Below are 23,278 nucleotides of genomic sequence, written 5' to 3'. Positions count from 1 at the left end.
CTCCCTCGGTGTCAGGTGCCCACCAGAAAACTCTTGCTCCTTCAGACTTGCATCTCCCTCTCCGTACCCCAGACACCTGGAGTGTTCAGCCTCCAGCCCCACCTCTCCCACGATCTCCACATGGCCCAAATGACCCCAGTGCTGCAAGACCCAGCTCAAACCCTGCCTCCCCCATGAAACTTTCCCTGAGCCAGCCTCTCCAGCTGGAGTCAGCCTCTCCCACAGCACTTTACCTTGCACGCCTCCCAAGGTCCTGGTCCCTCTGTGCCTCGTTATTTGTGTTCATGTCTTAAGAACGGAGCTGAGTGACACAATGCAAAAATCATGGACTTCAGTGTCAGGCAGACCTGGAGGCAAATCCCAGCTCAACCACTTACCCACCATGTGATCTTGGACAAGTGATTTAACCCCCCTGAGCCTCAGCTTTCTCATCTATACTATGGGAACAATGGCACTATCTTGCAGAGTGGTTGGAAGGAATTTAGAGACAAGGTATGTAAAGTGCCCCAGGAAGGGCCTGGCACATAGTGGGCTCTCTGGAAATGGTGGCATTATCTTCCCCCTCTTATACGCCTTTGAGGACAGGGTCCTAGGGTCATCGCTGTCTCCCCTGAAGGGCCCAGCCCAGGGCTCTTCACAGAGTTCTGGACATACTGGCAACATGCCCGAGTGGTAGAAAGTCTAGGTGCCCAGCCTCCGAGACCTGGACTCTGCCAGGTCCACGTGGGACATTTATGTACCACCTAATGCCCGCTCTCCATCAAACAGTGGTGGAGAGGGGGAGGGGGAAAAGGGACATCCTCCAGAGCACCGATGAGCTCCACCTCCCCAGAAACCCAGCCAGGGAGGCAGCCGCCACGGAAACCACTGCTGTTACATGTGCTCGTCACTCTAGGCTCCAGTGAGAAATTCGTAGGATCTATTTAAGAACTAATAAAATAAGGATGGTCTTGCTCACCCTCACTGCCCCCCACCCCAGGCTTCTACCCTTCTGCCACACTCCTCCCTACCTTTCCTGCACCCCCCCTTCCTGACCCCTTATCCCCTCATTTCCTTCCCATCTCCCCCAGTATTTCTCTCTTTCCTTGCCCTGTGTAGGTCTGTCTTATTCTCTCATCATTTCTGTCTTCCTATGTCTCTTCATCTCTCCCTGTGTCTCTGCTCTCCATGGCTCTGTCTCTTTTTTTTTTTTTTTTTTTTTTTTTTTTTGCTGTACGTGGGCCTCTCACTGTTGTAGCCTCTCCTGTTGCGGAGCACAGGCTCCGGACGCGCAGCCTCAGCGGCCATGGATCGCAGGCCCAGCCGCTTGGCGGCATGTGGGATCTTCCCGGACCGGGGCACGAATCCGTGTCCCCCGCATCAGCAGGCACAGTCTCAACCACTGCGCCACCAGGGAAGCCCGGCTCTGTCTCTTGGTCTCTCCTCCACAGTCACAGGTGGCCATGCCCAGGGACGGGTCCTGTCCTCCTGGTCCCTGGTGCAGGCCATCCAGACCTGTCCAGCTCGCCCTGATCTCCTTGGATTGATCTGTCACCCCTCTAGACTGCAGCCCGAGTCCTGTCGGTGTCTCGGCCCTCACCCACAGCCTGGTACACTGCAGGTGCTCCACCACCAGCGGGTGGGTGTGTAAGAGCGCGTAAGAACCTGAGCCCTGGGTGGGAGGAGGATTGCTCTGGTTCAGGCGTGGCCTGTTTTCCTTTCCTTTCCTTTTTTTTTTTTAAGCCCTCCCCCCACCCCTCCCCCAAATTTGATCCAAAGGAAATTGCTCAACTGTGACTGCCAGGGCGTTACTATGGTTACTAGGTAGCACTTGTGGCTATGGTAACAGGAAGCTGCCTGTTGTCTCGGCAACGAGCACACTGGTAGGGGATGGAGTGGCCCCTGATTGGTGCAGAAGCATTGCATTTCCTGAGGGGAGGGGGTCAGATCATCACCTTCTCAGGCCAGATGGCCATCAGTACCCCTTCCTCCATGAACAGGAAGGCTGCTCTTCTTTCCTTCCGGCACTCAGCTGTCTGCCCCCCAACAATAATTCCTCACATCCTACGCATCCAGCTCTTGGCTGTTTACAAAGACCTTTTGCATCCCCATTATGTCATGTGATCCCCACAACACCCATGAGAGGAAGGTGAGATGGGGATTCAATCGTGAATTCTCTCAGGGTGGTTGGGGGATGGGAGTGGGTGGGGTATATATGGAAATCACCTAGGAGCGTTTACAAATTATACAATCCCCCAACTTAAGAGTCTGATATGGTACCCAGGTGATTCTTATCTACCCCTGATCAGGGAACCCCTGAATTAGAAGGTGAAATTGGTTGGTGGGGGAGGGTATGGAGGGAGGAGTCAAGCTGCTTTCCTGGTTTATAGCCTGGATGACTGGATCAGGTTTGGGCAAAAAGATAAGCTCTGGTTTGGGTGTGTTGAGTGGAAGGTGCCAGTGGACTTTCTAGGCGGGGTGTCCGGCAAGAAGCTGGGCACATGGGTCTGAAGCTCAGGAGGGAGGTAAAGGCTGGAGACGCAGAGCTCTGAGTCATCACTGTGGGGACAGGAGCTGAGGCTGTGGGTTTGGATGAGATTAGCCAGGAAAAAAGGGAAGAGTGGGATGAGTAGGGCCAAGGATGGTGCCCTGGAGAACTCCAGCATCCTCAGGGGAAGGGGTCCCAGGGAGGGGACTGAGAGGGTGAGGGTAGAAACTGTGGTGACATAGAAGCTTGGGGAAGGTTTTTCTCATTTGACAAGTTGAATCTGAGAGAGGATGGCTTACTCGAAGTCATACAACCATTAAATGGCAGAATTGGGGATAGATGGCCCTAAATCTGATTCCCAGATTGTTTAATCTAAGTGACACATAGAAGTATATTCTCAGTTTTAGACACAGAACACACATCTGCCCTCCTACCCAATTCCTCGCACCCAAAGCCTTTAAGGAAGTCCAGGAGCCAGAGGGACAGGCCGCACATGGTCCCTACACAGAGCCAAGGCAGGAGAATCTTTTTGACCCCCACAGTCCCTCCTCTGCTTGCCCCTGAGCTTCCTATCGCCTAATCCTTCAGGCTTCAGCACCTTCTAAATTCCGGCCTTTAAGGGATGAATCTTGGAGAAAATCTATAATCCCTGTGTGAGAGTGGTGGGGTGTAGAGTTCAAAGGGGTGAGGGGTTAGATCCTGAGGAGTCCAGGGGTGGAGAAGCCGGGGCAGGGCCAGGCAGTCACGCTGACTGGGTGTGTTGGTCCGATGTCTTTCAGATGAATCGTCCCATCCAAGTGAAGCCGGCTGCCAGTGAGGGCCGAGGAGGTAACTTGCCTGCCTGCCGAATCTCAGGGTATCATCCATGTCGGGGATGGTGGGCCCACTTCTGGAGTCAGGCCTACCTAGGGTTTATTACTAGAGCCTCCCTGGGTAAGGCGGGCAACTAGGGAGGGACCAGATTATTTAGCACCAGACAGCTCAGCCATCCCAGGTCAGACTGAAGAGGGATGGGGTCCCAGCATCCCCAGACCCAGAAGAGGCAGGAGATAGAGGCTGGACATAGAGGAAGGGAGTTCTTGCCACCTTGCCCCTGAAGAGAGTTCATTCCTGTTTTAACAGGTGGAACTTCCAGGTTTGTTTGAAGAACCAGGTTAGAGTTATTCTCCTTTTCCAGATCTTCTGATTACAGAGAACTCAGTCCAGTCTGGGTTGGAGCCATTCATTCCTTCATTTCAGTTGCCTTGGGAAAAAGATGAGGCTCGTAAGACAGATTTTGTAGGCCATATTAAGGAACTGAACTCTATGCTGAGGACCATGGAAAGTCTTCAAAAGTTTTTCTTTTAGCTGCACTGTTTCCTAGTGCAGAAAGACTAATGTTCCTTAAGAACAGGAGGGTTTGAGAGCCTGTGATTTTTTTTTAATCTTTATTAGAGTATAATTGCTTTACAATGTTGTGTTAGTTTCTGCTGTACAACAAAGTGAATCAGTTATATGTATACCTATATCCCCATATCCCCTCCCTCTTGCGTCTCCCTCCCACCCTCCCTATCCCACCCCTCTAGGTGGTCACAGAGCACCGAGCTGATCTCCCTCTGCTATGTGGCTGCTTCCCACTAGCTATCAGTTTTACATTTGGTAGTGTATATATGTCCATGCCACTCTCTCACTTTGTCCCAGCTTACCCTTCCCCCTCCCCATGTCCTCAGTCAATTCTCTATGTCTGCGTCTTTATTCCTGCCCTGCCACTAGGTTCATCAGTACAATTTTTTTAGATTCCATATATATGCGTTAGCATACGGTATTTATTTTTCTCTTTCTGACTTACTTCACTCTGTATGACAGACTCTAGGTCCATCCGAGCCTGTGCTTTTTGACAACCAGCTGAGTTCTGGCCGGCTTCCATAGTGGAAAAGCAATACTAGCTTCTGGTGTCAGTTCTTGGTGTCTTTCTTGCCCTTGGGTGTTAAATCATTCCAAGAAATCTGCCTGGAGCCCTCCCTGACATTTGCGGACTCCCTCTTAAATAAGACTTTCTCCTGAGGGAGACGCAAGAGGGAAGAGATATGGGAACATATGTATATGTATAACTGATTCACTTTGTTATAAAGCAGAAACTAACACACCATTGTAAAGCAATTACACCCCCATAAAGATGTTTAAAAAAAAAAAAGACTTTCTCCCCACCTTAGGGAGGTCAGCCATGGCTTTTTATTAGGTAAAAGAAGCTGCCCAAGATCAGGGAGAGAATGGAACCCAATTGACAGACATTTATTGACTCCTAATAATTCTGCACATCCTCTCAGACTTCAGGCTCAGTGTCCACACCTACAAGGGACTCTAGTAGCTTCATAGCTCCATTGTGGAGTTCTTTCCTCCAAGAAATCCATTCTTCCTCCTTTTAGATTTTCTGATTTTGGTCTTTGATTCTCCACTTCTGGTCAAGATGTTATCATCCCACTTTGTCTTAAGGAGATATTTCCAAGCTTCCTCCCTCTCCTCCAAACACAAATCCTCCTTTTCCATCTCATTCTTTCCAGACTGGTTTTTGAGAAGTTCCAGGCTGCATATCAAACCTCTGGTTCACTTGTCCCAAGAATTTCTGCTTCTTGGGAAACTGTTAGGCATCAGGGCCAATGTTGGCCAACTTCTCAGCCCTGCCCACGAACCCTAGACAGCTGAGAGGTCACCTAAGAGTACTTGAGTGAGCTAAGAAGCAGACAGATTGGGCTGTAGTTTGTTCAACCATCCAACCAATATCTTTTGAGTAACTTACTCCACATTAGGAATGCAAGGCAGACCTGGCACCTGGCCTCGTGGAGCTCTGGAGCTATAAGGGGATATAAACAGTAAAACAAAGCTATCATCCAGTGTGATCAATGCTTTTCAAGCCCTGGGGGATTGAAAAGCATTGGGGAAAACATGGGGCACCTTAGTCTGGGAGGTCAAGGTGGGCTCCCAGAGGTGGTAATATTTAAGCTGAGATCTCAAGGATGAACAAGAAGTAGTCAAATAGAAAGAGGAGGAGCAAGGGAGCAAGTATTTCAGGTGGAGGGAAGAGCATGTACAGAGCTCAGAAGAATATAATGCAACTTGGAGTCTGGTTCAGGAACTAAATCCAGGATGCTGGGGGCACACTTGCTGCTTGGAGTCCAACACCTCTTGCCAGGGTGAGGGCCACTGCCCAAAGGAGGCCTCCACGTTGATTATGCTTCTGCTTAGTCTAGTCCAGATGTCTTGGTCATCTGGGCTCCCAGCAGTGGCATCAGCATGAGTTTTATCATTTGCCTCCCCATTTTTGTACAGGTTTTTCAGGTGTAATATCATTGACATATTCTGTACATATGGCATTTCACCTCTACACCTGTTCAGATTCCGAGCAGCTCAAGAGAGCAGGAAAAGAAAATCTAGCTGAAAAGAGGTCTGCCTGGCAGTAGAATTCATAATTTTAGTAGTTATGTATAACATAGCTATTTCTTGACAAGTGATGGCTTTTTTCTTTCTTAACATCTTTATTGGAGTATAATTGCTTTACATTGCTTAAGTGATGGCTTTTAAAGAGCATATACTCCAAAGGCATCTGTGGATAATCCTTCTTGCAGTTTTGGATGACCAGATCTCTCAATTCTTTCGTGTTGCCACTCAAAATCACCAAATGTTCCCTGATACACATTTGGGAGACAGGAGGCATATGTACTAAGTCTTGCAAAACAGTTGGGTCTTTACAATTTACAAGTATTTTACTACCAACTGATCTGTGTTAGATACTAATCAAAAGGTGTTTCTTCTCTTCAATGCTATTATATATCTCTTCAAAAGTGAGTTCAGGGCTTCCCTGGTGGCGCAGTGGTTGAGAGTCCGCCTGCCGATGCAGGGGACACGGGTTCATGACCCGGTCCGGGAAGATCCCACATGCCGCGGAGCGGCTGGGCCCGTGAGCCATGGCCGCTGAGCCTGCGCGTCTAGAGCCTGTGCTCCGCAATGGGAGAGGCCACAACAGTGAGAGGCCCGTGTACAGCAAAAAAAAAAAAAAAAAGTGAGTTCAGCTCTCTGCTGAATTGTAACACAAATTAATGCTTTAGAAACTCAACTTTTAAAATGGTATTGAATTTGGTTTTGAAATGTAACATTTGACACCAATGTAAGACAGCTTGTCTCATCCAAGTCTTATCTCTGTTATCCCAAACATTCTATAAACCTTCAGAGTTAACGGTCACACCTGCCCTGATACAGTTAAGCCTTTGAGCTTGCATATTTTAAAATTATTCCTGAAATTAAATCCTTTGTTTACAGTTGATTAATAATGATTTTTACATCTGACAAAAATACTGGTATCAATGCAGACATAATCAAGGGGGTATCAAGGCAAACGTAATCTTCCAAAATTTTGCCATTTTTTTTCTGGAAGGGCTTATTAGATTTTTCTTCCCATAAAACAGGGATCACTAACTCAAATGCTATAGGAGCCAGGTAAGGAACCCTAAATGGGTGAGACTGTCATGACATAATGAAAGTTTCTGTTTTAATTATATTAAATTATATTAAATGTTGGCAACTAATTCAATTTTTAAAAGTGGGCCAGCATTGTGACAGCCTAACTAAACCTATCAGGTTTGCTTCTTCGGTCCAAAGACTGCCATTTTCTTTCCTATCTGCCATACAGGAGTATTATATTATGTACACATGCATGAGCTTTTTGACAAAAATAGTTACTTTACATTCTGTCTCTTGAATTTTCATGCCAATGCAACAGAGTAGTATTACTCTTATTTTTAATCACTAGACATGAGGTTTGTGGTTGAAATGACCTATATTTTATTTTCTTATAACTTCTATTATAGGTCTGTTTTATTTTCACTTCCAGCCAATGCTGTAGAAATCAAAGTGTTAGCACAGCAGGGGAGAGCCTGAATAGAAGTAAAATTGTTTTCATTGAAAAAAAATGTTTAAAGCAAATTTATAAAAATATTTTTCATAACACCTTGGAAAGGTACAGAGACATCCTGTCTTCTTCCCGCTATAACATTACCTACAACATCATTGTTCTTAAAAGCATTCATTTGTTCCTAGGAGGAGACCAAATGGCTCCTCCTAAATCTGAAAGATCATAAGACTCTCTGTATAACCATGCTCTACAGGTCACAGATAGTCTCATGAACTTGATTCCCCCCACAAGCTTCTAGAATAGGTAGGGCAGGAAGAGCTATTTCCTCCAAGCTTCCAAATAAGGAAACAGAGGCTCTGAGGGCAAAGCCATCTCTGACTTTCCCCATCTGACTTGGAGTCCCCTCATAGGCACTTCGAAATAACCTATATTTTAAACACACTGTATGTTGCATTACTTTTAGAAGTTACTGGTAACACTTGCACATTCAATGCTTACAATGCAATAATAGCAACACAAGTTCTGCCCGATAGAAGGTCTGGGGCCCTCTTCTTTCATGGTCATCCCTTGCAGCCTTGATGGCACTCAGAGTGCATCCAAGTCTTCATGGACTATATTATAGTAGCCTTTTAATGTATGCCAGCCCTATGTGTATGTTTATACATATATATTTATACATATGTTTAATGTATCCCAGTTCCCATAAATTCTGCAGTCAAGTCCCACACTGTTCATATACTCCATGCTCTGTGCCTATATTTTACATCCTGTGGCATTGAACAGTACACTTTTTTATTTTTTCAATAAATTTCTTTATTTTTGGCTGTGTTGTGTCTTCGTTGCTGAGCACGGGCTTTCTCTAGTCATGGCGAGTGGGGGCTACTCTTCATTGCGGTGCACAGGCTTCTCATTGTGGTGGCTTCTCTTGTTGCGGAGCGTGGGATTTAGGGACGCAGGCGTCAGTAGTTGTGGCACGTGGGCTCAGTAGTTATGGCATGTGGGCTCTAGAGCGCAGGCTCAGTAGTTGTGGCGCACGGGCTTAGTTGCTCCGTGGCATGTGCTATCTTCCCCGACCAGGGCTCGAACCCGTGTCCCCTGCATTGGCAGGCGAATTCTTAACCACCGCACCACCAAGGGAAGTCCTTTGAACAGTACACTCTTAAAGGAAAATTAATCTAATTTTCCAAAGTGAAATTATCTCATAATATACTAAAGGCGCCCATTTCTTTTTTTATATATAAATTTGTTTATTTTATTTATTTATTTATTTTTGGCTGCATTGGGTCTTTGTTGCTGTGTGCGGGCTTTCTCTGGTTGTGGTGAGTGGGGGCTACTCTTTGTTGCGGTGCGTGGGCTTTTCACTGCGGTGGCTTCTCTTGTTGCGGACCATGGGCTCTAGACACGCGGGCTTCAGTAGTTGTGGCTCACGGGCTTAGCTGCTCCATGGCACGTGGCATCTTCCTGGACCAGGGCTTGAACCCATGTCCCCTGCATTGGCAGGTGGATCCTTAACCACTGCGCCACCAGGGAAGCCCACGGCACCCATTTCTAATTAAATATACATAGTGCCAAAAACTTTTCCCTCAGCATTTGTGTTTAATTGAATGTGAACATTAAAATGTTTGCCTGAATGAAAATTCAAAGTTCATGTATTTCAAAATGTTAAATTAACCTCAAATTACATGAGGCCAGAGCTAGGGATCCCTAAATCCCTCAGACAATGGTAACTAAATAGATCTATTTTATCTGCTCTTCAGCATGGAGACTGTGGTTGATTTTTCCTAACTTAGATTATCTCTACTATGGAAACACTAAAAATAAGTTGAACTGTAAGTACCAATCATATAGGGAAAGTATTTTTTAGTTCTAAGGCAAAATCTTCAAAATCACTGAACTCCTGTATTTTCTTTCCTATCCTTCAAATTTTATAACATAAAATCAATAAATTCATAAGTCACAATTGTGATTGCTCTTTCCCCAACTTGGCTGTATTTTTTACTTAGCAAATATTTACAGATCCAAGATGCCTACGGTACAGAAATAGTTTAAGTAATAAATCCATGCAATCTTTTCACTTTAAGGGTTTTTTTTTTTTTTTTACTTTAAAATGTAAAACTTTCTCTGAGGTAATGCCTCTGTTTTTTAATCTTCACATTTGGTTTAACTCAAAAGCCAATTATCTGTCATCACATCAACCCTCCTAAAACCATTCTATAATTGTTTAATTTCTGCCTGAATTTGCAAGGGTTTGTTTAAATATCAGCCTGGATTTTGAGTAATAAACATATATTACTATCTAACTAAGTAAGCCATCTTTTCCAATTTTTTTTTCTAGGATTCTATTCTATTCAGTGTTTAACATCCAGACTTTAAGTTAAAGTTAAATTTTGAGCTAGAATTTTCAGAATTTCTTAATACTGGGACATATTCTCTGGCCTAAATCAGACACGGATCTTAGCAACAACTGTTCTATTAGTCAGTTGACACTCATATCTGTCTTTGATCCTCACACTGAATTAATTCTAAAAAGTATTCTTCCAACTAAAACCTGACTGGATAAGGCTCACAGTACTGCCTAAGACCTGGTAATGTCAAGTTAATGTTTCACTTCCTGAAATGCATTCTACCTCCGAAGGAAAAGAGTGGTGCTTTCCTTCAGTTTGACTCAGAGTGGATCACCCAGAGCTAATTGTTGTAACACTTTTAGGCCATGGCTGTGGCTGAACCTCTGACAAGCCCTTCAGGTACAAGTGTATAGCCCACAAAAGAAAAATGCATCTCCAGAGGCTGAGATCTTCTCTCTTAAGGGAACCTGAAAGCCCAGGCTTGGTCTACCTTTCTTACTCGCCTCCTGGCTCTCCTGGATCAGGATGAAGGAACAGTGGAGTCTCTGTTCTTTCTTAATCTAAGTCCCTATTTTTCAGGCCTCCTCCTTCACTGTATTTTTTTTTAATTGGGGTAAAACAGACATAACATCATCTTTACTCTCTTTACCATTTTTAAGAGTACAGTTCAATACTGTTAGCAATACTCACATTGCTGTGCAACCTCCAGAACTTTTTCATCTTACAAAACTCAAAGTCTGTACCCATTAACCAATAACTCTCCATTTCTCCCTCCCTCCAGCCCCTGGCAACCGTCTTTTTGTGACTGGCTTATATCACTTAGCATAATGTCCTCAAGTTTCATCCATGTTGCAGCATGTCAGAATCTCCTTCCTTTTTTTTTTTTTTTTAACGTCTTTACTGGAGTATAATTGCTTTACAATGGTGTGTTAGTTTCTGCTTTATAACAAAGTGAATCAGCTATACATATACATATATCCCCGTAACTCCTCCCTCTTGTGTCTCCCTCCCACCCTCCCTATCCCACCCCTCTAGGTCGTCACAAAGCACCGAGCTGATCTCCCTGTGCTATGTGGCTGCTTCCCACTAGCTATCTGTTTTACGTTTGGTAGTGTATATATGTCCATGCCACTCTCTCACTTCGTCCCAGCTTACCCTTCCCCCTCTCTGTGTCCTCAAGTCCATTCTCTACGTCTGCCTCTTTATCCCTTTCTACCCCTAGGTTCTTCAGAACATTTTTTTTTTTAGATTTTTCCTTCCTTTTAAAAGCCAAATGATATTCCATTGTACATATATACCATATTTTGTTTATCCATTCATTGGTTTATAAGACATTTAGGTTGCTTCTACCTTTTGACTATTGTGGATAATACTAAGGTGAACGTGAGTGTACAAATATCTCTTTGAGACTCTGCTTTCAATTCTTTTGGATATATACCCAGAACTGGTATGGCTGGATAATATGGTAATTCTATTTTTAATTTTTTGAGGAACCGCCGTACTGTTTTCCATAGCGGCTTGTACCATTCAACATTAGTGCACATACATACATAATTTCTCCACATTCTTGCCAGCACTTATTTCCCCCCCACTTTTTTAAAATAGCAGTCATCCTAATGGGTGTCAGTTGATATCTTGTAGTTCTGATTTGCACTTTCTTAATTATTAGTGATTTTGAGCATCTTTTCATATATTTGTTGGTCATTATATATCTTCTTCGGAGAACTATCTATTCAGATCTTTTGCTCATTTTTAAAAATTGAATTATTTTTGTTGTTGAGCCATAGGAGCTCTTTATATATTCTGGATATTAAACTTTTATCAGATATATGGTTTGCAAATATTTTCTCCCATTCTGTAGGTTGCCTTTTCACTCTGGTTGTGTCCTTTGATGCACAGTAGTTTTAAAATTTGATGTAGTCCAAAATTTCTATTCTTACTTTTGTTGCCTGTGCTTTTGGTGTCATATCCAAGGAATCACTCTCAAATGCAAGGTCATGAAGCTTTCCCCCTGTTTCTTCTAGGAGTTTTATAGTTTTAGCATTTATGTTTACATTTGATCCATTTTCATCTAATTTTTGTATACAGTACAGTGTAAGGGTCCAACTTCATTCTTTTGTATGTAGATGTCCAGCTTTCTTAGCAACATTTGTTTAAAAGACTGGCACTCTTGTCGAAAGTCAATTGACCACATACATGAGGGCTTATTTCTGGCCTTTCTATTCTACTCCATTGGTCTAAATGTCTCTCTTTATGCCAGTACCACACTTTGATTACTGTAGCTTTGTAATAAGTTTTGAAATCAGTTAGACTGAGACCTCCAAAATTCTTTTCCCCCCCCAAGATTATTTGGCTATTCAGGATCTCTTGAGATCCCGTATGAATTTTAGGATCGATTTTTCTGTTTCTTAAGAAAATGCCACTGAAATTTTGATAGGTATTGCATTAAATCTGTAGATTGCTTTGGGTAGTACTGACATCTAACAACATTAAGTCTTTCAATTCATGAACATAGGATGTCTTCCATTTATTTGCATCTTCTTCAGTTTTCTTCAGCAATATTTTGTAGTTTTCAGGATACAAGTCTTTTGCAGCCTTGTTTAAATTTATTCCTAAGTATTTTATTCTTTTTGATGCTAAGTGAAATAGTTTTCTTAATTTCATTTTCAGATTGTTCATTGTTAGTCTATAGAAACACAACTGATTTTTTTGTTGATTTTTAAAAATAAATAAATTTATTTATTTATTTATTTTTGGCTGCGTTGGGTCTCTGTTGCTGTGTGCGGGCTTTCTCTAGTTGCAGTGAGCGGGGGCTACTCTTTGTTATGGTATGCGGGCTTCTCATTACGGTGGCTTCTCTTGCTGTGGAGTACGGCTCTAGGCCCGCGGGCTTCAGTAGTTCTGGCATGCGGGCTCAGTAGTTGTGGCTCGTGGGCTCTAGAGTGCAGGCTCAGTAGTTGTGGCACACAGGCTTATTAGCTGCTCCACGGCATGTGGGATCTTCCCAGACCAGGGCTCGAACCCATGTCCCCTGCATTAGCAGGCAGATTCTTTTTTTTAAAAATAAATTTATTTATTTATTTATATTTTTAATTTTTGGCTGCGTTGGGTCTTCGTTGCTGCGCGCAGGCTTTTCTAGTTGCGGCGAGTGGGGGCTACTCTTTGTTGTGGTGCGTGGGCTTCTCATTGCGGTGGCTTCTCTTGTTGAGGAGCATGGGCTCTACATGCACGGGCTTCAGCAGTTGTGGCTCGTGAGGTCTAGAGTGCAAGCTCAGTAGCTGTGGCACATAGGTTTAGTTGCTCTGTGGCATATGGAATCTTCCCGGGCCAAGGCTTGAACCCATGTCCCCTGCATTGGCAGGCAGATTCTTAACCACTGCGCCACCAGGGAAGTCCCTGTTGATTTTTTTAATAGGATAACTTTGCTGAATTTGTTTCTTAGTTCTAATAGTTTTCTTTTGGAATTAAAGCCATACTTGGGCTTCCCTGGTGGCGCAGTGGTTGAGAGTCTGCCTGCCGATGCAGGGGACATGGGTTCGTGCCCCGGTCCGGGAAGATCCCACATGCCGCGGAGCGGCTGGGCCCGTGAGCCATGGCCGCCGAGCCTGCGCGTCTGGAGCCTGTGCTCCGCAACAGGAAAGGCCACAACAGTGAGAGGCCCGCGTACCGCAAAAAAAAAAAAAGCCCTGCTTGATACTCATCAGATCTGATCAGGAGACTTTGTTTCCCCTGGATATTTCCTTCACTCATTTCCCAGTCTTCCTTGGATCCTTATGCTGCAGTCATCACTGAGCATGTCAGAGCATCAAATGCTGCCATCAATAGGATCTCCTGGGTTGGTATTTGGATGGAAAGGTGGACTGGTAATTTTAGGATGTGTCTGATGGTTGGTACCCCAATGCGATTTCTTGTCCCTGCACTGTTTCTACAATCATGATATCCCACCAACATGGTAGTGAATGGTTGTGGGGGGGCTTAGAAGCCAGAAGCTTGGGACTCCTTTGGGTCAACTTGGGCAGAGCCTTCTTTCTTGAACAGCATCTTGATACCTTTCCTGAGGAAGATGGAGTGGACTGACTCTGACTCTGGGCTTCCAACCCCATCATTTGCTACCTTAGAATCCCTGTATGATCAGCTGCGCAAGACAGCTTTATGGAGATGAACCTCTAGGGTCCAAACAACTTGATTTGGGTTCAAAAAAGCATTTGGTAGAAGAGCAAGGAGTATACACAAGTGGCCATCATGAAAATGCAGTTACACCGTTCAACTGTGTGTCTTTCCAACTATGTCTCAACTCCACACTGATGCTATCTTCCAATTCCATCCACTCCAGGAAAGTTAAGCCTCCCAGTTTGAATTTCCATCTTTCTAGGGACCCACACACCACTCATGGAATGATTTTATTCAGACATCTCTGACCTACCTCTTACAGAATCCTTTTCTACCAAACTGGTATAGTTTGACCTAGAGGATATTGCATTTTCTGGGCTAAATCCCATCATCTCCATCTCTCTGGGAGCATGCGTCGGCCCTGAAAATCTTCAGGGGTGTGGATTTGCGGGCTACTCTCAGGAGTCTAGCCTGTAATTCTCTTTGACCAGGTCTCTTAAGAAACTTATCCCACCATTTCAGGACCATCTGATGCTTATATTCACTGTGACCCAGATCATCCTCCTGTCAAACACCATGAAGGTCCCTGTAAAGTGGCAAAGAGGACACCAGGATTCAAGGTGACAGCTGTGAAATGGGCAGCATAGAGATTAGCCCATAGCCCAACCTCATTTCAATTTCAAATTCTGTACAGCCCAGTAGTCTAGAACCATAGAGTCAGTGCCCTATCATGGAAATGGAAATTCTTAATTTGGGAGACTCTCACTGGAACAGAAGGATCAGAGAATTTCATGGTCTGTGACATGAGCTGTGACTGACCACCATCATCAGAAAAGAGCAGAAAGAGGAAGAGCAGATGAAGGATCGGACCACTGTTCACACAAACCTCTTTACTGTCCTGGGGGCTCCATCTCAGCCATGACCTCTCTCTTCCTACCTAGGGCTACCTGGATGCTGTTCCATGTGGCATGACAGCTTACCTAGGTGCTGTCATCATCTTGCAGACCCTACCCAATGTCACAGCTGCACTATAAATTAGGGCATCATGAAGCCCTGAGACTCTGGAGACCCTAGGATCTTCTCCAGCCCCTCCTGGGCCTCTTGTAGACGCATGGGCATAATTTAGTTTCATAGCTCAGAACAATAACAATCTCAGAGGGTTTGATTCCCTGACCAAATAGGGCCTGTCTTCCAATGTCAAGGCAAAGCCACCATCAGATTAGTCAAGAGAATCATGAAAGACCTTTCCTGACTTCTCAGGTTCCTGAAGAGAATGATCTCAGATGCCTCTTCCTACACCATGTGGAATTCTATTTTCTATCTTTTAGGTCAGTGGTTTACAAAGGACTTTCCTTGGAGCCCCCTCTAGGGAGTACCAGGGGAAGATGAAGCAAGAGGAACTCCAGCCCTCCTCCTACTTTTCTGGCTTTTCCAAGCAGTTCTACTTTTCTCTTACATTTTGAGCTTCATCCTAATATTTTTGTTAGAACAATGGATTTCACAGCTGTTTTAAAAGGTTAGGAAACCAGTGATCCATTCCAAGGGCACTATTCTGTGGCTGACCCTCCCAGGAGTGAAGTATACCCACTGGTTTGTACTCTCACCACAGAAGGTTGGTACCTCTACTGGAATTCTGGCCACAAGTACATTATCTATCCTTTCCCCATCAGGATTTCTGGGCAGTAATCCTCTGGACAGAGGGCAGGATTCTGCTGAAACACTCTCTGTCTGTCCCATATAAGCCACAGCTCCTGCTCTCCATACAGACACAGCATTAACAGGCAGGCGACAGATACCAAGGTACCCAGGGCAGCCTAGGCTGAACCCCACACCATCCAGGTGAAATATGGACACACACACATAGCCTTGTTGGAGATTCCCTCCACTGCTAATTTCGGCCTTTTCACTTTCCTTTTCACTGTCACCCAGGCTTCAGTCTATGACCTTCACCAGCCTTGTTTCCTTTGCACTCAGGATCCAAGGACCCCCATCAGCCTGGCCAAGATTGTCAAAGAGTGAAGGAGTTTGGGATGGGTTTTCTTGGGCTTCAGGATCTCAGAGGTGAAGTCTGAAGCCAGATTCCCACCCACTCTTTCTCTCCCAACTTGTATTACGCTGATGAAGCCCCATCTCAAAATCAGAGACTTACCTTGGTGCAGATGAGAGAGGCTTTGACAGCAGGACCTGTGGGCTGGGCTCCTCTATCACACACTCCTGGATAGTGCTCCTGAGGCCCGACTTGCTGGATGTACAGCTAAGCCCTGGTTTCCAGCCCCAGCTCTCCAGCTTTCTCCAAGGTCATGGGGCCCAGCTTACGGCCCCTCTCTGGGCATCTCTACCATTCCCATAGGAAGGGTGGACACAGGGAAGGATCCTCAGGTGGCCATCCAGGTCTATAGGCAGAACCTGTTCTCCCATAGCATGAACACCTGGGGAGAGATCAAGGCAGGAAAACAGGGGAAGTCAGAGAGGAGGCAGCAGGGCTCAGTGAGGGCCCTGGAAGCTCAGTGAAGGAATAAGGGAGGTAAGGAAAGGGGTCATGAGTTCAGTAAGCATAGTGGGCAAAATGCCAATGTTGGAGGATCAGGAACCCAAGCTTCCTGTTCTCTTTAGGCCTTTGGGAGGGGCACGCAGGTTGAGTTGGGTGCTGGAGTTGGGGATTCATCATTCCAGTGCTCATGGTCTGGGGTTGAGGCAGTGCAATGAGACAACTGCTTTCTGTGCTGTTTTTTTTTTTGACCCAGAATCCTGGACTCTAGCCACTGCCATCAGGCTTATCGGGAGGGTGTACTTATCTTCTCCAGACCCAGTATGAATACAAGGACTCCTCTGAGGACTCCCCTCCCTTAATAGGGCTGAAATGGTCCAAAATAGCATTTCCCAGACTCTAAGAACAGAAAGGTCAAACATATAAAATGATGCATGTAGGGCTCTATCCAACCAAAAATATGGACTGAATCACTTCCCACAAGAGCAACAATGAGTTCCAGGACCCAGGTTTTCCTGATGGAAGTCTGGAGTTTCTCTCCGCCAGATCTGTCTGTAGGTCATCCTGCCCCTCAAAGAAACCCAACCTTGTGGCCCCAAGTGAGTAGGGCCTGCTCACTCACCTCTTCCCAGAGCTAGACCGTGGTTAACTACCTTCCTAGGCTCCTCATGTTACTCTGGGGAGTCCAAGAGGTCTTAGGGTTCCCAGGTGACTCCTGGATTTGTCCCCAGAGGACCGAAAACTGTTTGTGGGTATGCTGGGCAAGCAGCAGGGTGAGGAGGACGTCAGACGCCTGTTCCAGCCCTTTGGCCACATCGAGGAGTGCACCGTCTTGCGGAGCCCCGATGGCACCAGTAAAGGTGACTTGAGCTGACCCCTGGATTTCCTGATGACCCCGCCTCACTCCGGACCACATGACCCTTTGGCCTCTGTGACCTGAGCCACCTCTATCCTGCCCCAGGCTGTGCCTTTGTGAAGTTCGGGAGTCAAGGGGAAGCTCAGGCGGCCATCCAGAGTCTGCACGGCAGCAGGACCATGGCGGTGAGGGCGGGCGCCGGGGCCCGGGGTGAGACCAGGGGTCTGGGGACTGGCTCCTCTTCCCCACATGCCGGGGAAAGGGCCTGAGGAGCAAGGCCCTCGGCCCAGGGCCGGGGCTGAGGTCTAGACCCGTCCTTGCAGCCTTCCCTGCCTTACCCAGGGCGCCTCGTCCAGCCTCGTGGTCAAGCTGGCGGACACGGACCGCGAGCGCGCGCTGCGGCGGATGCAGCAGATGGCGGGCCAGCTGAGTGCCTTGCAACCGGCGCCGCTGCCGCTGGGGGCCTGCGGAGCCTACACCACCGCTGTAAGCGCCTGGCCCGGCGGGCGCGAGCGGGCAGCGGGTGACGGGGGATGGGGCGCCGGGGCAGATGCCCGCCGCTGGGCCCTCCACACCCGGCCTTCTTCCCTCCCAAAGATCCTGCAGCACCAGGCGGCCCTACTGGCGGCGGCGCAGGGCCCGGGCCTCGGCCCGGTGGCCGCAGTGGCGGCACAGATGCAGCACGTGGCGGCCTTCAGCCTGGTAGCCGCGCCGCTCTTGCCGGCTGCAGGTACTGCGCGCAGGGGGCGGGGCCCGAGGCGGGGGCGGGGCGAGGCGGGGCGAGGCGGGGCTGCGGCCTGACTCTTCCACTTCCTCGCCACCTGCAGCCAATTCCCCGCAGGGCGGTGGCCCCAGCACGCTTCCGGGTCTCCCGGCGCCCATCGGGGTCAATGGATTCGGCCCCCTGACCCCCCAGACCAACGGGCAACCTGGCTCGGACAGTCTCTACAATAACGGGCTCTCTCCTTACCCAGGTGGGCCGCCCCCACCCGCTCCGCCCAAATCTCCCCCAAAACGGAGTGGGGAGCGGGAATCGGGGGGTGGGGGTGGGCGGGTGGCAGGGCCTGGTCTCCTTGAGAAGGGACTCCTCCTCCTTCCCTGCTGCCTCTCACAGCCTCCCTCTACACTCCCTGCGTTCTCACCTTACCCTGCCCGCCCGCCAGCCCACCTTCACTGTGGGCCTTGCGCCCCTCTCTCCCCAGCCCAGAGTCCCGGCGTGGCTGACCCCCTGCAGCAGGCCTACGCTGGGATGCACCACTACGCAGGTTTCACTTGGCGCTACGCGGCCTGGGGGGTTTGAAGGGCCCCAGAAAGTAATAGGGAGATTTGGGGGTGGGGGGGTTAGGCTCTGTGCTGAGGAGTCCGACCCTCCTTTCGCCCACCCTTGGACCCAGTACGACCTTTCTAGGGGTGAGGGTTACTGTGCACTGACTGAGTTGGTCAAAGGTGGCCAGGCAGATGGGGCCCCGATTGGGGGTGGCTCCTGGGGGTCACTGCCCACTCCCACCTCTGTCTCCAGCAGCCTATCCGTCGGCCTATGCCCCAGTGAGCACAACTTTTCCCCAGCAGCCTTCAGGCCTGCCCCAGCAGCAAAGAGAAGGTGAGGGACAGGGGTCTGGAGATCAGGGCCTGGTGGGGCTGGACTCAGGATTCCTCCCCTGAACCAGCCTGCTCCTGTTCCTGCAGGCCCCGAAGGCTGTAACCTCTTCATCTATCACCTGCCTCAGGAGTTTGGTGATGCAGAACTCATCCAGACATTCCTGCCCTTTGGAGCCGTTGTCTCTGCCAAAGTCTTTGTGGATCGAGCCACCAACCAGAGCAAGTGTTTCGGTGAGCTGAGCCCCATCCCTAGGCCTCTCCCACTCCCAACTTCGAGATTCCTTACAGACCCTAAGACTGTACCTCCGGAAGTCAGTGACTCCTAGAAACTGAATGTATAGCGCTCAACAGAGTCACAGACCAGTGATGAGGCTAAGCCCAGACAAGGGACAAGTCTATTTCAGGTTCACCTGGGAAGGTCAGGTGTCTGGTAGATCTTCAACCAGGTTAGGCTTTAGAGTCTAGCCAGGGCAGGTGGAGTCTGGGTCTGGGACCAGAGATCCCCTCCAGCTGCAATTCAGAGGACCAGAATGGGGGCTGTGGAGAGAGAGAGTTTTCCCACACCAGGGAAAGACAGGGAAACACCCCATCAACACACTACCTGCCTCCCCAATACACACACTCAGAATTACCTCCTGTCCTTCCAAGAATCACACGTTTAGGAAACTCAGGCCACTTGCCTGTGTAAGTACGAGCATGTGTCCGTGTGTGTGCACACGTGCAAACACTGGAGGGTGGAGGAGTACTGATTGATGGAACTGGCCTGAGAGGGCAAGGAGAAGGGGCTGGTCATAGAGAAAGGAGGCCCTGCCACTCAGAGTTCCCAGCTAACCTCTCTGCACACACCCTCCAGGGTTTGTTAGCTTTGACAATCCAACCAGTGCCCAGACAGCTATTCAGGCCATGAATGGCTTTCAGATTGGCATGAAGAGGCTCAAGGTCCAGCTAAAGAGGCCCAAGGATGCCAACCGGCCTTACTGATCTACTCTCACTGACCAGCCACAGAAAGGTGAGTCCTTAGTGGACCCCCGGCAGATGGGGCCTGAGTGATGGAGGTGCTCTCAGCTTTGATATTCCTTTTGGGATGCTGGGGGCACCGACCCCTGAAAAAGTCTGGGAGAGAAGAGCCAGGAGTTAGGAGGAATCCTCAGTCTGAGGCTGTGTTTTTCCTTCAGTCTAAGGACTGAGATAAATTAGACAACATTCCTGCCCCCACAGTCTGGGAGAGACAATTACAGTAAGATCCAACCAGTTCGCTCCACTCCAGAGACAGCCACAGGGGACCATAGTAGAGAATTCCTGTGTGGGGAGGGCAGGGGGGTGGAGAACGAGACTCGAAAAGTAGGTTTATGCTAGCTCGTGAAGGGTCTTAAAGGCCATGAGTTTGGACTTTATCCTGAAGATGGTAGAGGACCACTGTGGAGTTTAAGCAAAGAAGGGACAGGATGTAAGGGCTGGGATAATGGCAGTGAACATGGAGATGAGGAGAGAAGCAAATACACTGAAGATGCAGGATCTACAGGGTGTGGTGGTGATGGGGAGGGCTATGACAAGCTCTCAGGTTTCTGGCAGGGCCGGCTGCCTGCGACTTTCAGAGATTGCTGTCTCAGAAGATCCACAGGACCCTGCCTCACTTGAACTACCCCCAGGGAGCACTCTGGAGGGAGTGCTGGGCTGAGGTCATCTGCCCAGGACCCAGGGTCTGGCTTCAGTGGAAGCCTGAGGTCCAGCCACTCACCTGAGCCTGAGGTCCAGCCACTCACCTGTCACGGATAGGGCAAGCTGCTCTTCTTGTCTTGCCCTCCAGAGTGATTTTTTCCTTTTTTTCCCTTTCTCTCTCCTTATCAATTAATACCCAACATTGGAAACTGAAGAGTGAGAAGAAAGGAAAAGAAAAGCACAGAAATGCTTGAGCAGCCCTTCCTGAAGGAGCAGCCACAGATGGAGGTGGACCCAAGGCCAGTGCCTGGGCTCAGGCCACTTTAAGGATTGTTTTCACCAAGTGGGTTGTTCTGTGCCTGTGATGTAGAGCTCAGGCTGGCAAGGCAGCTGGGGCTGGCTGAGGAGTGACTGTCTAGGGGAACCAGCAGAGGGCCTTGGGGGGTGCCAAGGGCTTCTCCACAAGGGAAGCCCAGATTTACTTCTTTCAAAATCATATCATTCCTTAGAGTTTAGGGACCAAAGGACTATTGCTTTTTAAAGAATTATATATATATATATACATATATATATATATATGTATATATAAATTAAAACAAAGAAACAAAAAAATCACAAGAGAAACAAAAAAGACAGTATAGAGTCTAATAAAAGCTGCCTTTAAATACCCCTAGGAGGCAGGGTGAAGGAGACCCTTGAAGGCCCCAGCCTAGGCAGAGGAAGGGTGTGGAAAGATTGTTCTGTGTCTCATTCCCTCTTAACGCCCCCCACCTCCACCTCACCACCTTTTAAAAATAATGAAGGACTTGAGGTCTGGGCTCATATGCAGGTAACAAGAGAGTTATTGAAGCAGTGAACCCACAGTTCCCAAACTCAGAGAGCATCCATGAAGAGGCCTCAAGGAGGAGCTCTGGCCTGCCCTGCTCTTTGCCACCCCGAAAAACCCCTTAAGCCAGCAGGGGTGGGAACCTGCCTTTCCTTCTTGACAGCCTTTCGCATGGAACCACTGCTTCCTCAGGCAGGAAGAAAGGGAGTTTGGACTGCCCCAGCCTTTCCCTTCCCCATCCAGTTAGACAGAGGCCCTGCCTTTGGCTGAGCCGAGACACCTCCTGTTTCCCCTCACCTTGAGCCAGCTCCAGTGTCCCCTTGCTCCAGACCACCTTCTGTCTCTAAGTTTGCCCACCAGTAAAGTAGATTCAGGATATATGTAGAGGGCTGTGACAACAGACTTGGAAGGTTCGCTACTGTATATACTGCCATTGAGAAGGGGATAATTTTCAATATGTAGAAGCTTCAGAATTTAGAGGTCCCTCTTTACCCAGGACCTGGGAGGGAAGTAGATGTTTTGCCAAAATACTTCATCATTCCTTTAAAAACTACATCTTTCCTATGCAAGAGTGTCTCAATGTGCTTATCCAAGGTGCTTCTAGATGGTGAGCCGTGTTCAGCTTAGAAGTGGTGTGTGCTCTGTCTGTCTGTCTCTGTCTGTCTGTTGTATACAGTGGGTACCATATAAAGCTGATCGATGGTGGTGCTTCCTGCCTGCTTCTGTGAGATGGGCAAAAGGTTCAGCTTAGAGCACCATGACTCACTTGCCTTGGTCAGCCTTTCCTGGGCCTGCAGGGCCTTGCACATAACTTTTCCTAGGAGGATAATTTTCCCTCTACCCCACAGACCTGGATCAAACTAGTCTGGGGCCCCAGCTGTGTGGTGGGCACTCTGGTCCCTAGATGTTGCTGAGACTGGAGGCCTCTGATCTGATATCACATCAGACAATAAAGCATGTGGGGGCGGGGGCGGCGGGTTCCTCCTTAATAAGAGTTTCTAAGAAAATTTGTTCCCACCCGTTCCTCTGTCTTTGACTCGTTTTTGGAGGGAATGGAATGAAAAATAACATTGCCAGGTAAGGTGTGGTAGTTCACAGGGCTGACACGTAGACTGACCACCCTGGACACAGATGGGAATGTTAACACCTGCACATTCAAACAGCTGTTCACATGGAGGCATAGAGACCCGTCACTGCTAGGTGCTAAGCACTCAGAGTTGGGGGAAGGACGGTCCGATAATGTAGTTATAATGAGGGCCCCAGAGAGTCTGTGATAGCAAGAACAGTACCGAATTCAGACTTGACTGGTAAGGCAGGTCAGAGAAAGGTTTACTGAAGAAGATGAAGGAGGGGAAGGGTCTTCGAGAATGAACTGGCACATATGCACAAAGCCATTTGGACAGCCGCATCATGCTGATAAATTATTAGCAAGAAATCATAATGATTACCGTTTATTCAGTGCCAACTATGGGGCAGACAGTGGGCACCAAGATAAGACCCTTTCCCATTTCTAACTCTACCCTGAACCTTAACTCATCAAGTCACGTCAAGACACAAACCAAAATGGCATTTGAAGTATCTTGTTCCATGGTTAGGGGCTGGCAGACCATGTATAAATGCTGCAGAGGTTGGCAGGATCTAGATCAGGGGTCGGCAAACTATGGCCTGTGGGCAAATCTGGCCTACAGCCTGCTTTTGTATGGCCTACAAATAATGTTTTTTTACATTTTTAAAGGGCTGTAAAGATAAAACAAAAAAGAATATGAGACAGAGACCATATGTGGCCCACAAAGCCTAAAAGATTTATCTGGTCCATTAGATAAAATGTTTGCTGATCCCTATAAGCTCATGGAAGACGTGTATAATGTCTAATGAGTTTAAGCAACAATGGTGTTTGTGTCTCTGTTGTGTGTGCATGTGTTAGTCCAAATCCTTTCAGCTGCAAGTGTCAAAAACCCAACTCAAACATGTTTAAGCCAATAGGAAACTAGTTGGCTTGCTTAATTGATAAATCAAAGGATGTATCTACCTTTAGGCATGGCT

At 47.6% G+C, this 23,278-nt stretch overlaps 1 protein-coding gene across 17 annotated transcripts in view; it reads left to right on the top strand.

Moving 5' to 3' along the window:
* CELF6 (CUGBP Elav-like family member 6) overlaps nucleotides 1-19,731 on the top strand; it is a 29,610-nt gene extending 9,879 nt beyond the window's left edge. Inside the window, exons 3-12 of one of the 17 annotated variants that reach the window (XM_065872763.1) lie at nucleotides 3,247-3,295; nucleotides 17,027-17,155; nucleotides 17,257-17,336; nucleotides 17,494-17,637; nucleotides 17,749-17,881; nucleotides 17,979-18,125; nucleotides 18,354-18,416; nucleotides 18,671-18,751; nucleotides 18,838-18,981; nucleotides 19,604-19,731. In XM_065872763.1, coding sequence (XP_065728835.1) covers nucleotides 3,247-3,295; nucleotides 17,027-17,155; nucleotides 17,257-17,336; nucleotides 17,494-17,637; nucleotides 17,749-17,881; nucleotides 17,979-18,125; nucleotides 18,354-18,416; nucleotides 18,671-18,751; nucleotides 18,838-18,981; nucleotides 19,604-19,731 — 1,098 coding nt within the window. Of the gene's footprint in view, nucleotides 1-3,246; nucleotides 3,296-17,026; nucleotides 17,156-17,256; nucleotides 17,337-17,493; nucleotides 17,638-17,748; nucleotides 17,882-17,935; nucleotides 18,126-18,353; nucleotides 18,429-18,665; nucleotides 18,752-18,837; nucleotides 18,982-19,602 lie in introns of all 17 variants that reach the window. The other 16 variants (XM_065872774.1, XM_065872771.1, XM_065872769.1 and 13 more) reach the window with 16 other exon arrangements.
* The last annotated feature ends 3,547 nt before the right edge of the window (nucleotides 19,732-23,278 follow it).

This window comes from Phocoena phocoena, chromosome 2 (genome assembly GCF_963924675.1).
Source record: "Phocoena phocoena chromosome 2, mPhoPho1.1, whole genome shotgun sequence".
Classification (NCBI taxonomy): domain Eukaryota; kingdom Metazoa; phylum Chordata; class Mammalia; order Artiodactyla; family Phocoenidae; genus Phocoena; species Phocoena phocoena.
This window is presented reverse-complemented; position numbering and strand designations above follow the sequence as displayed.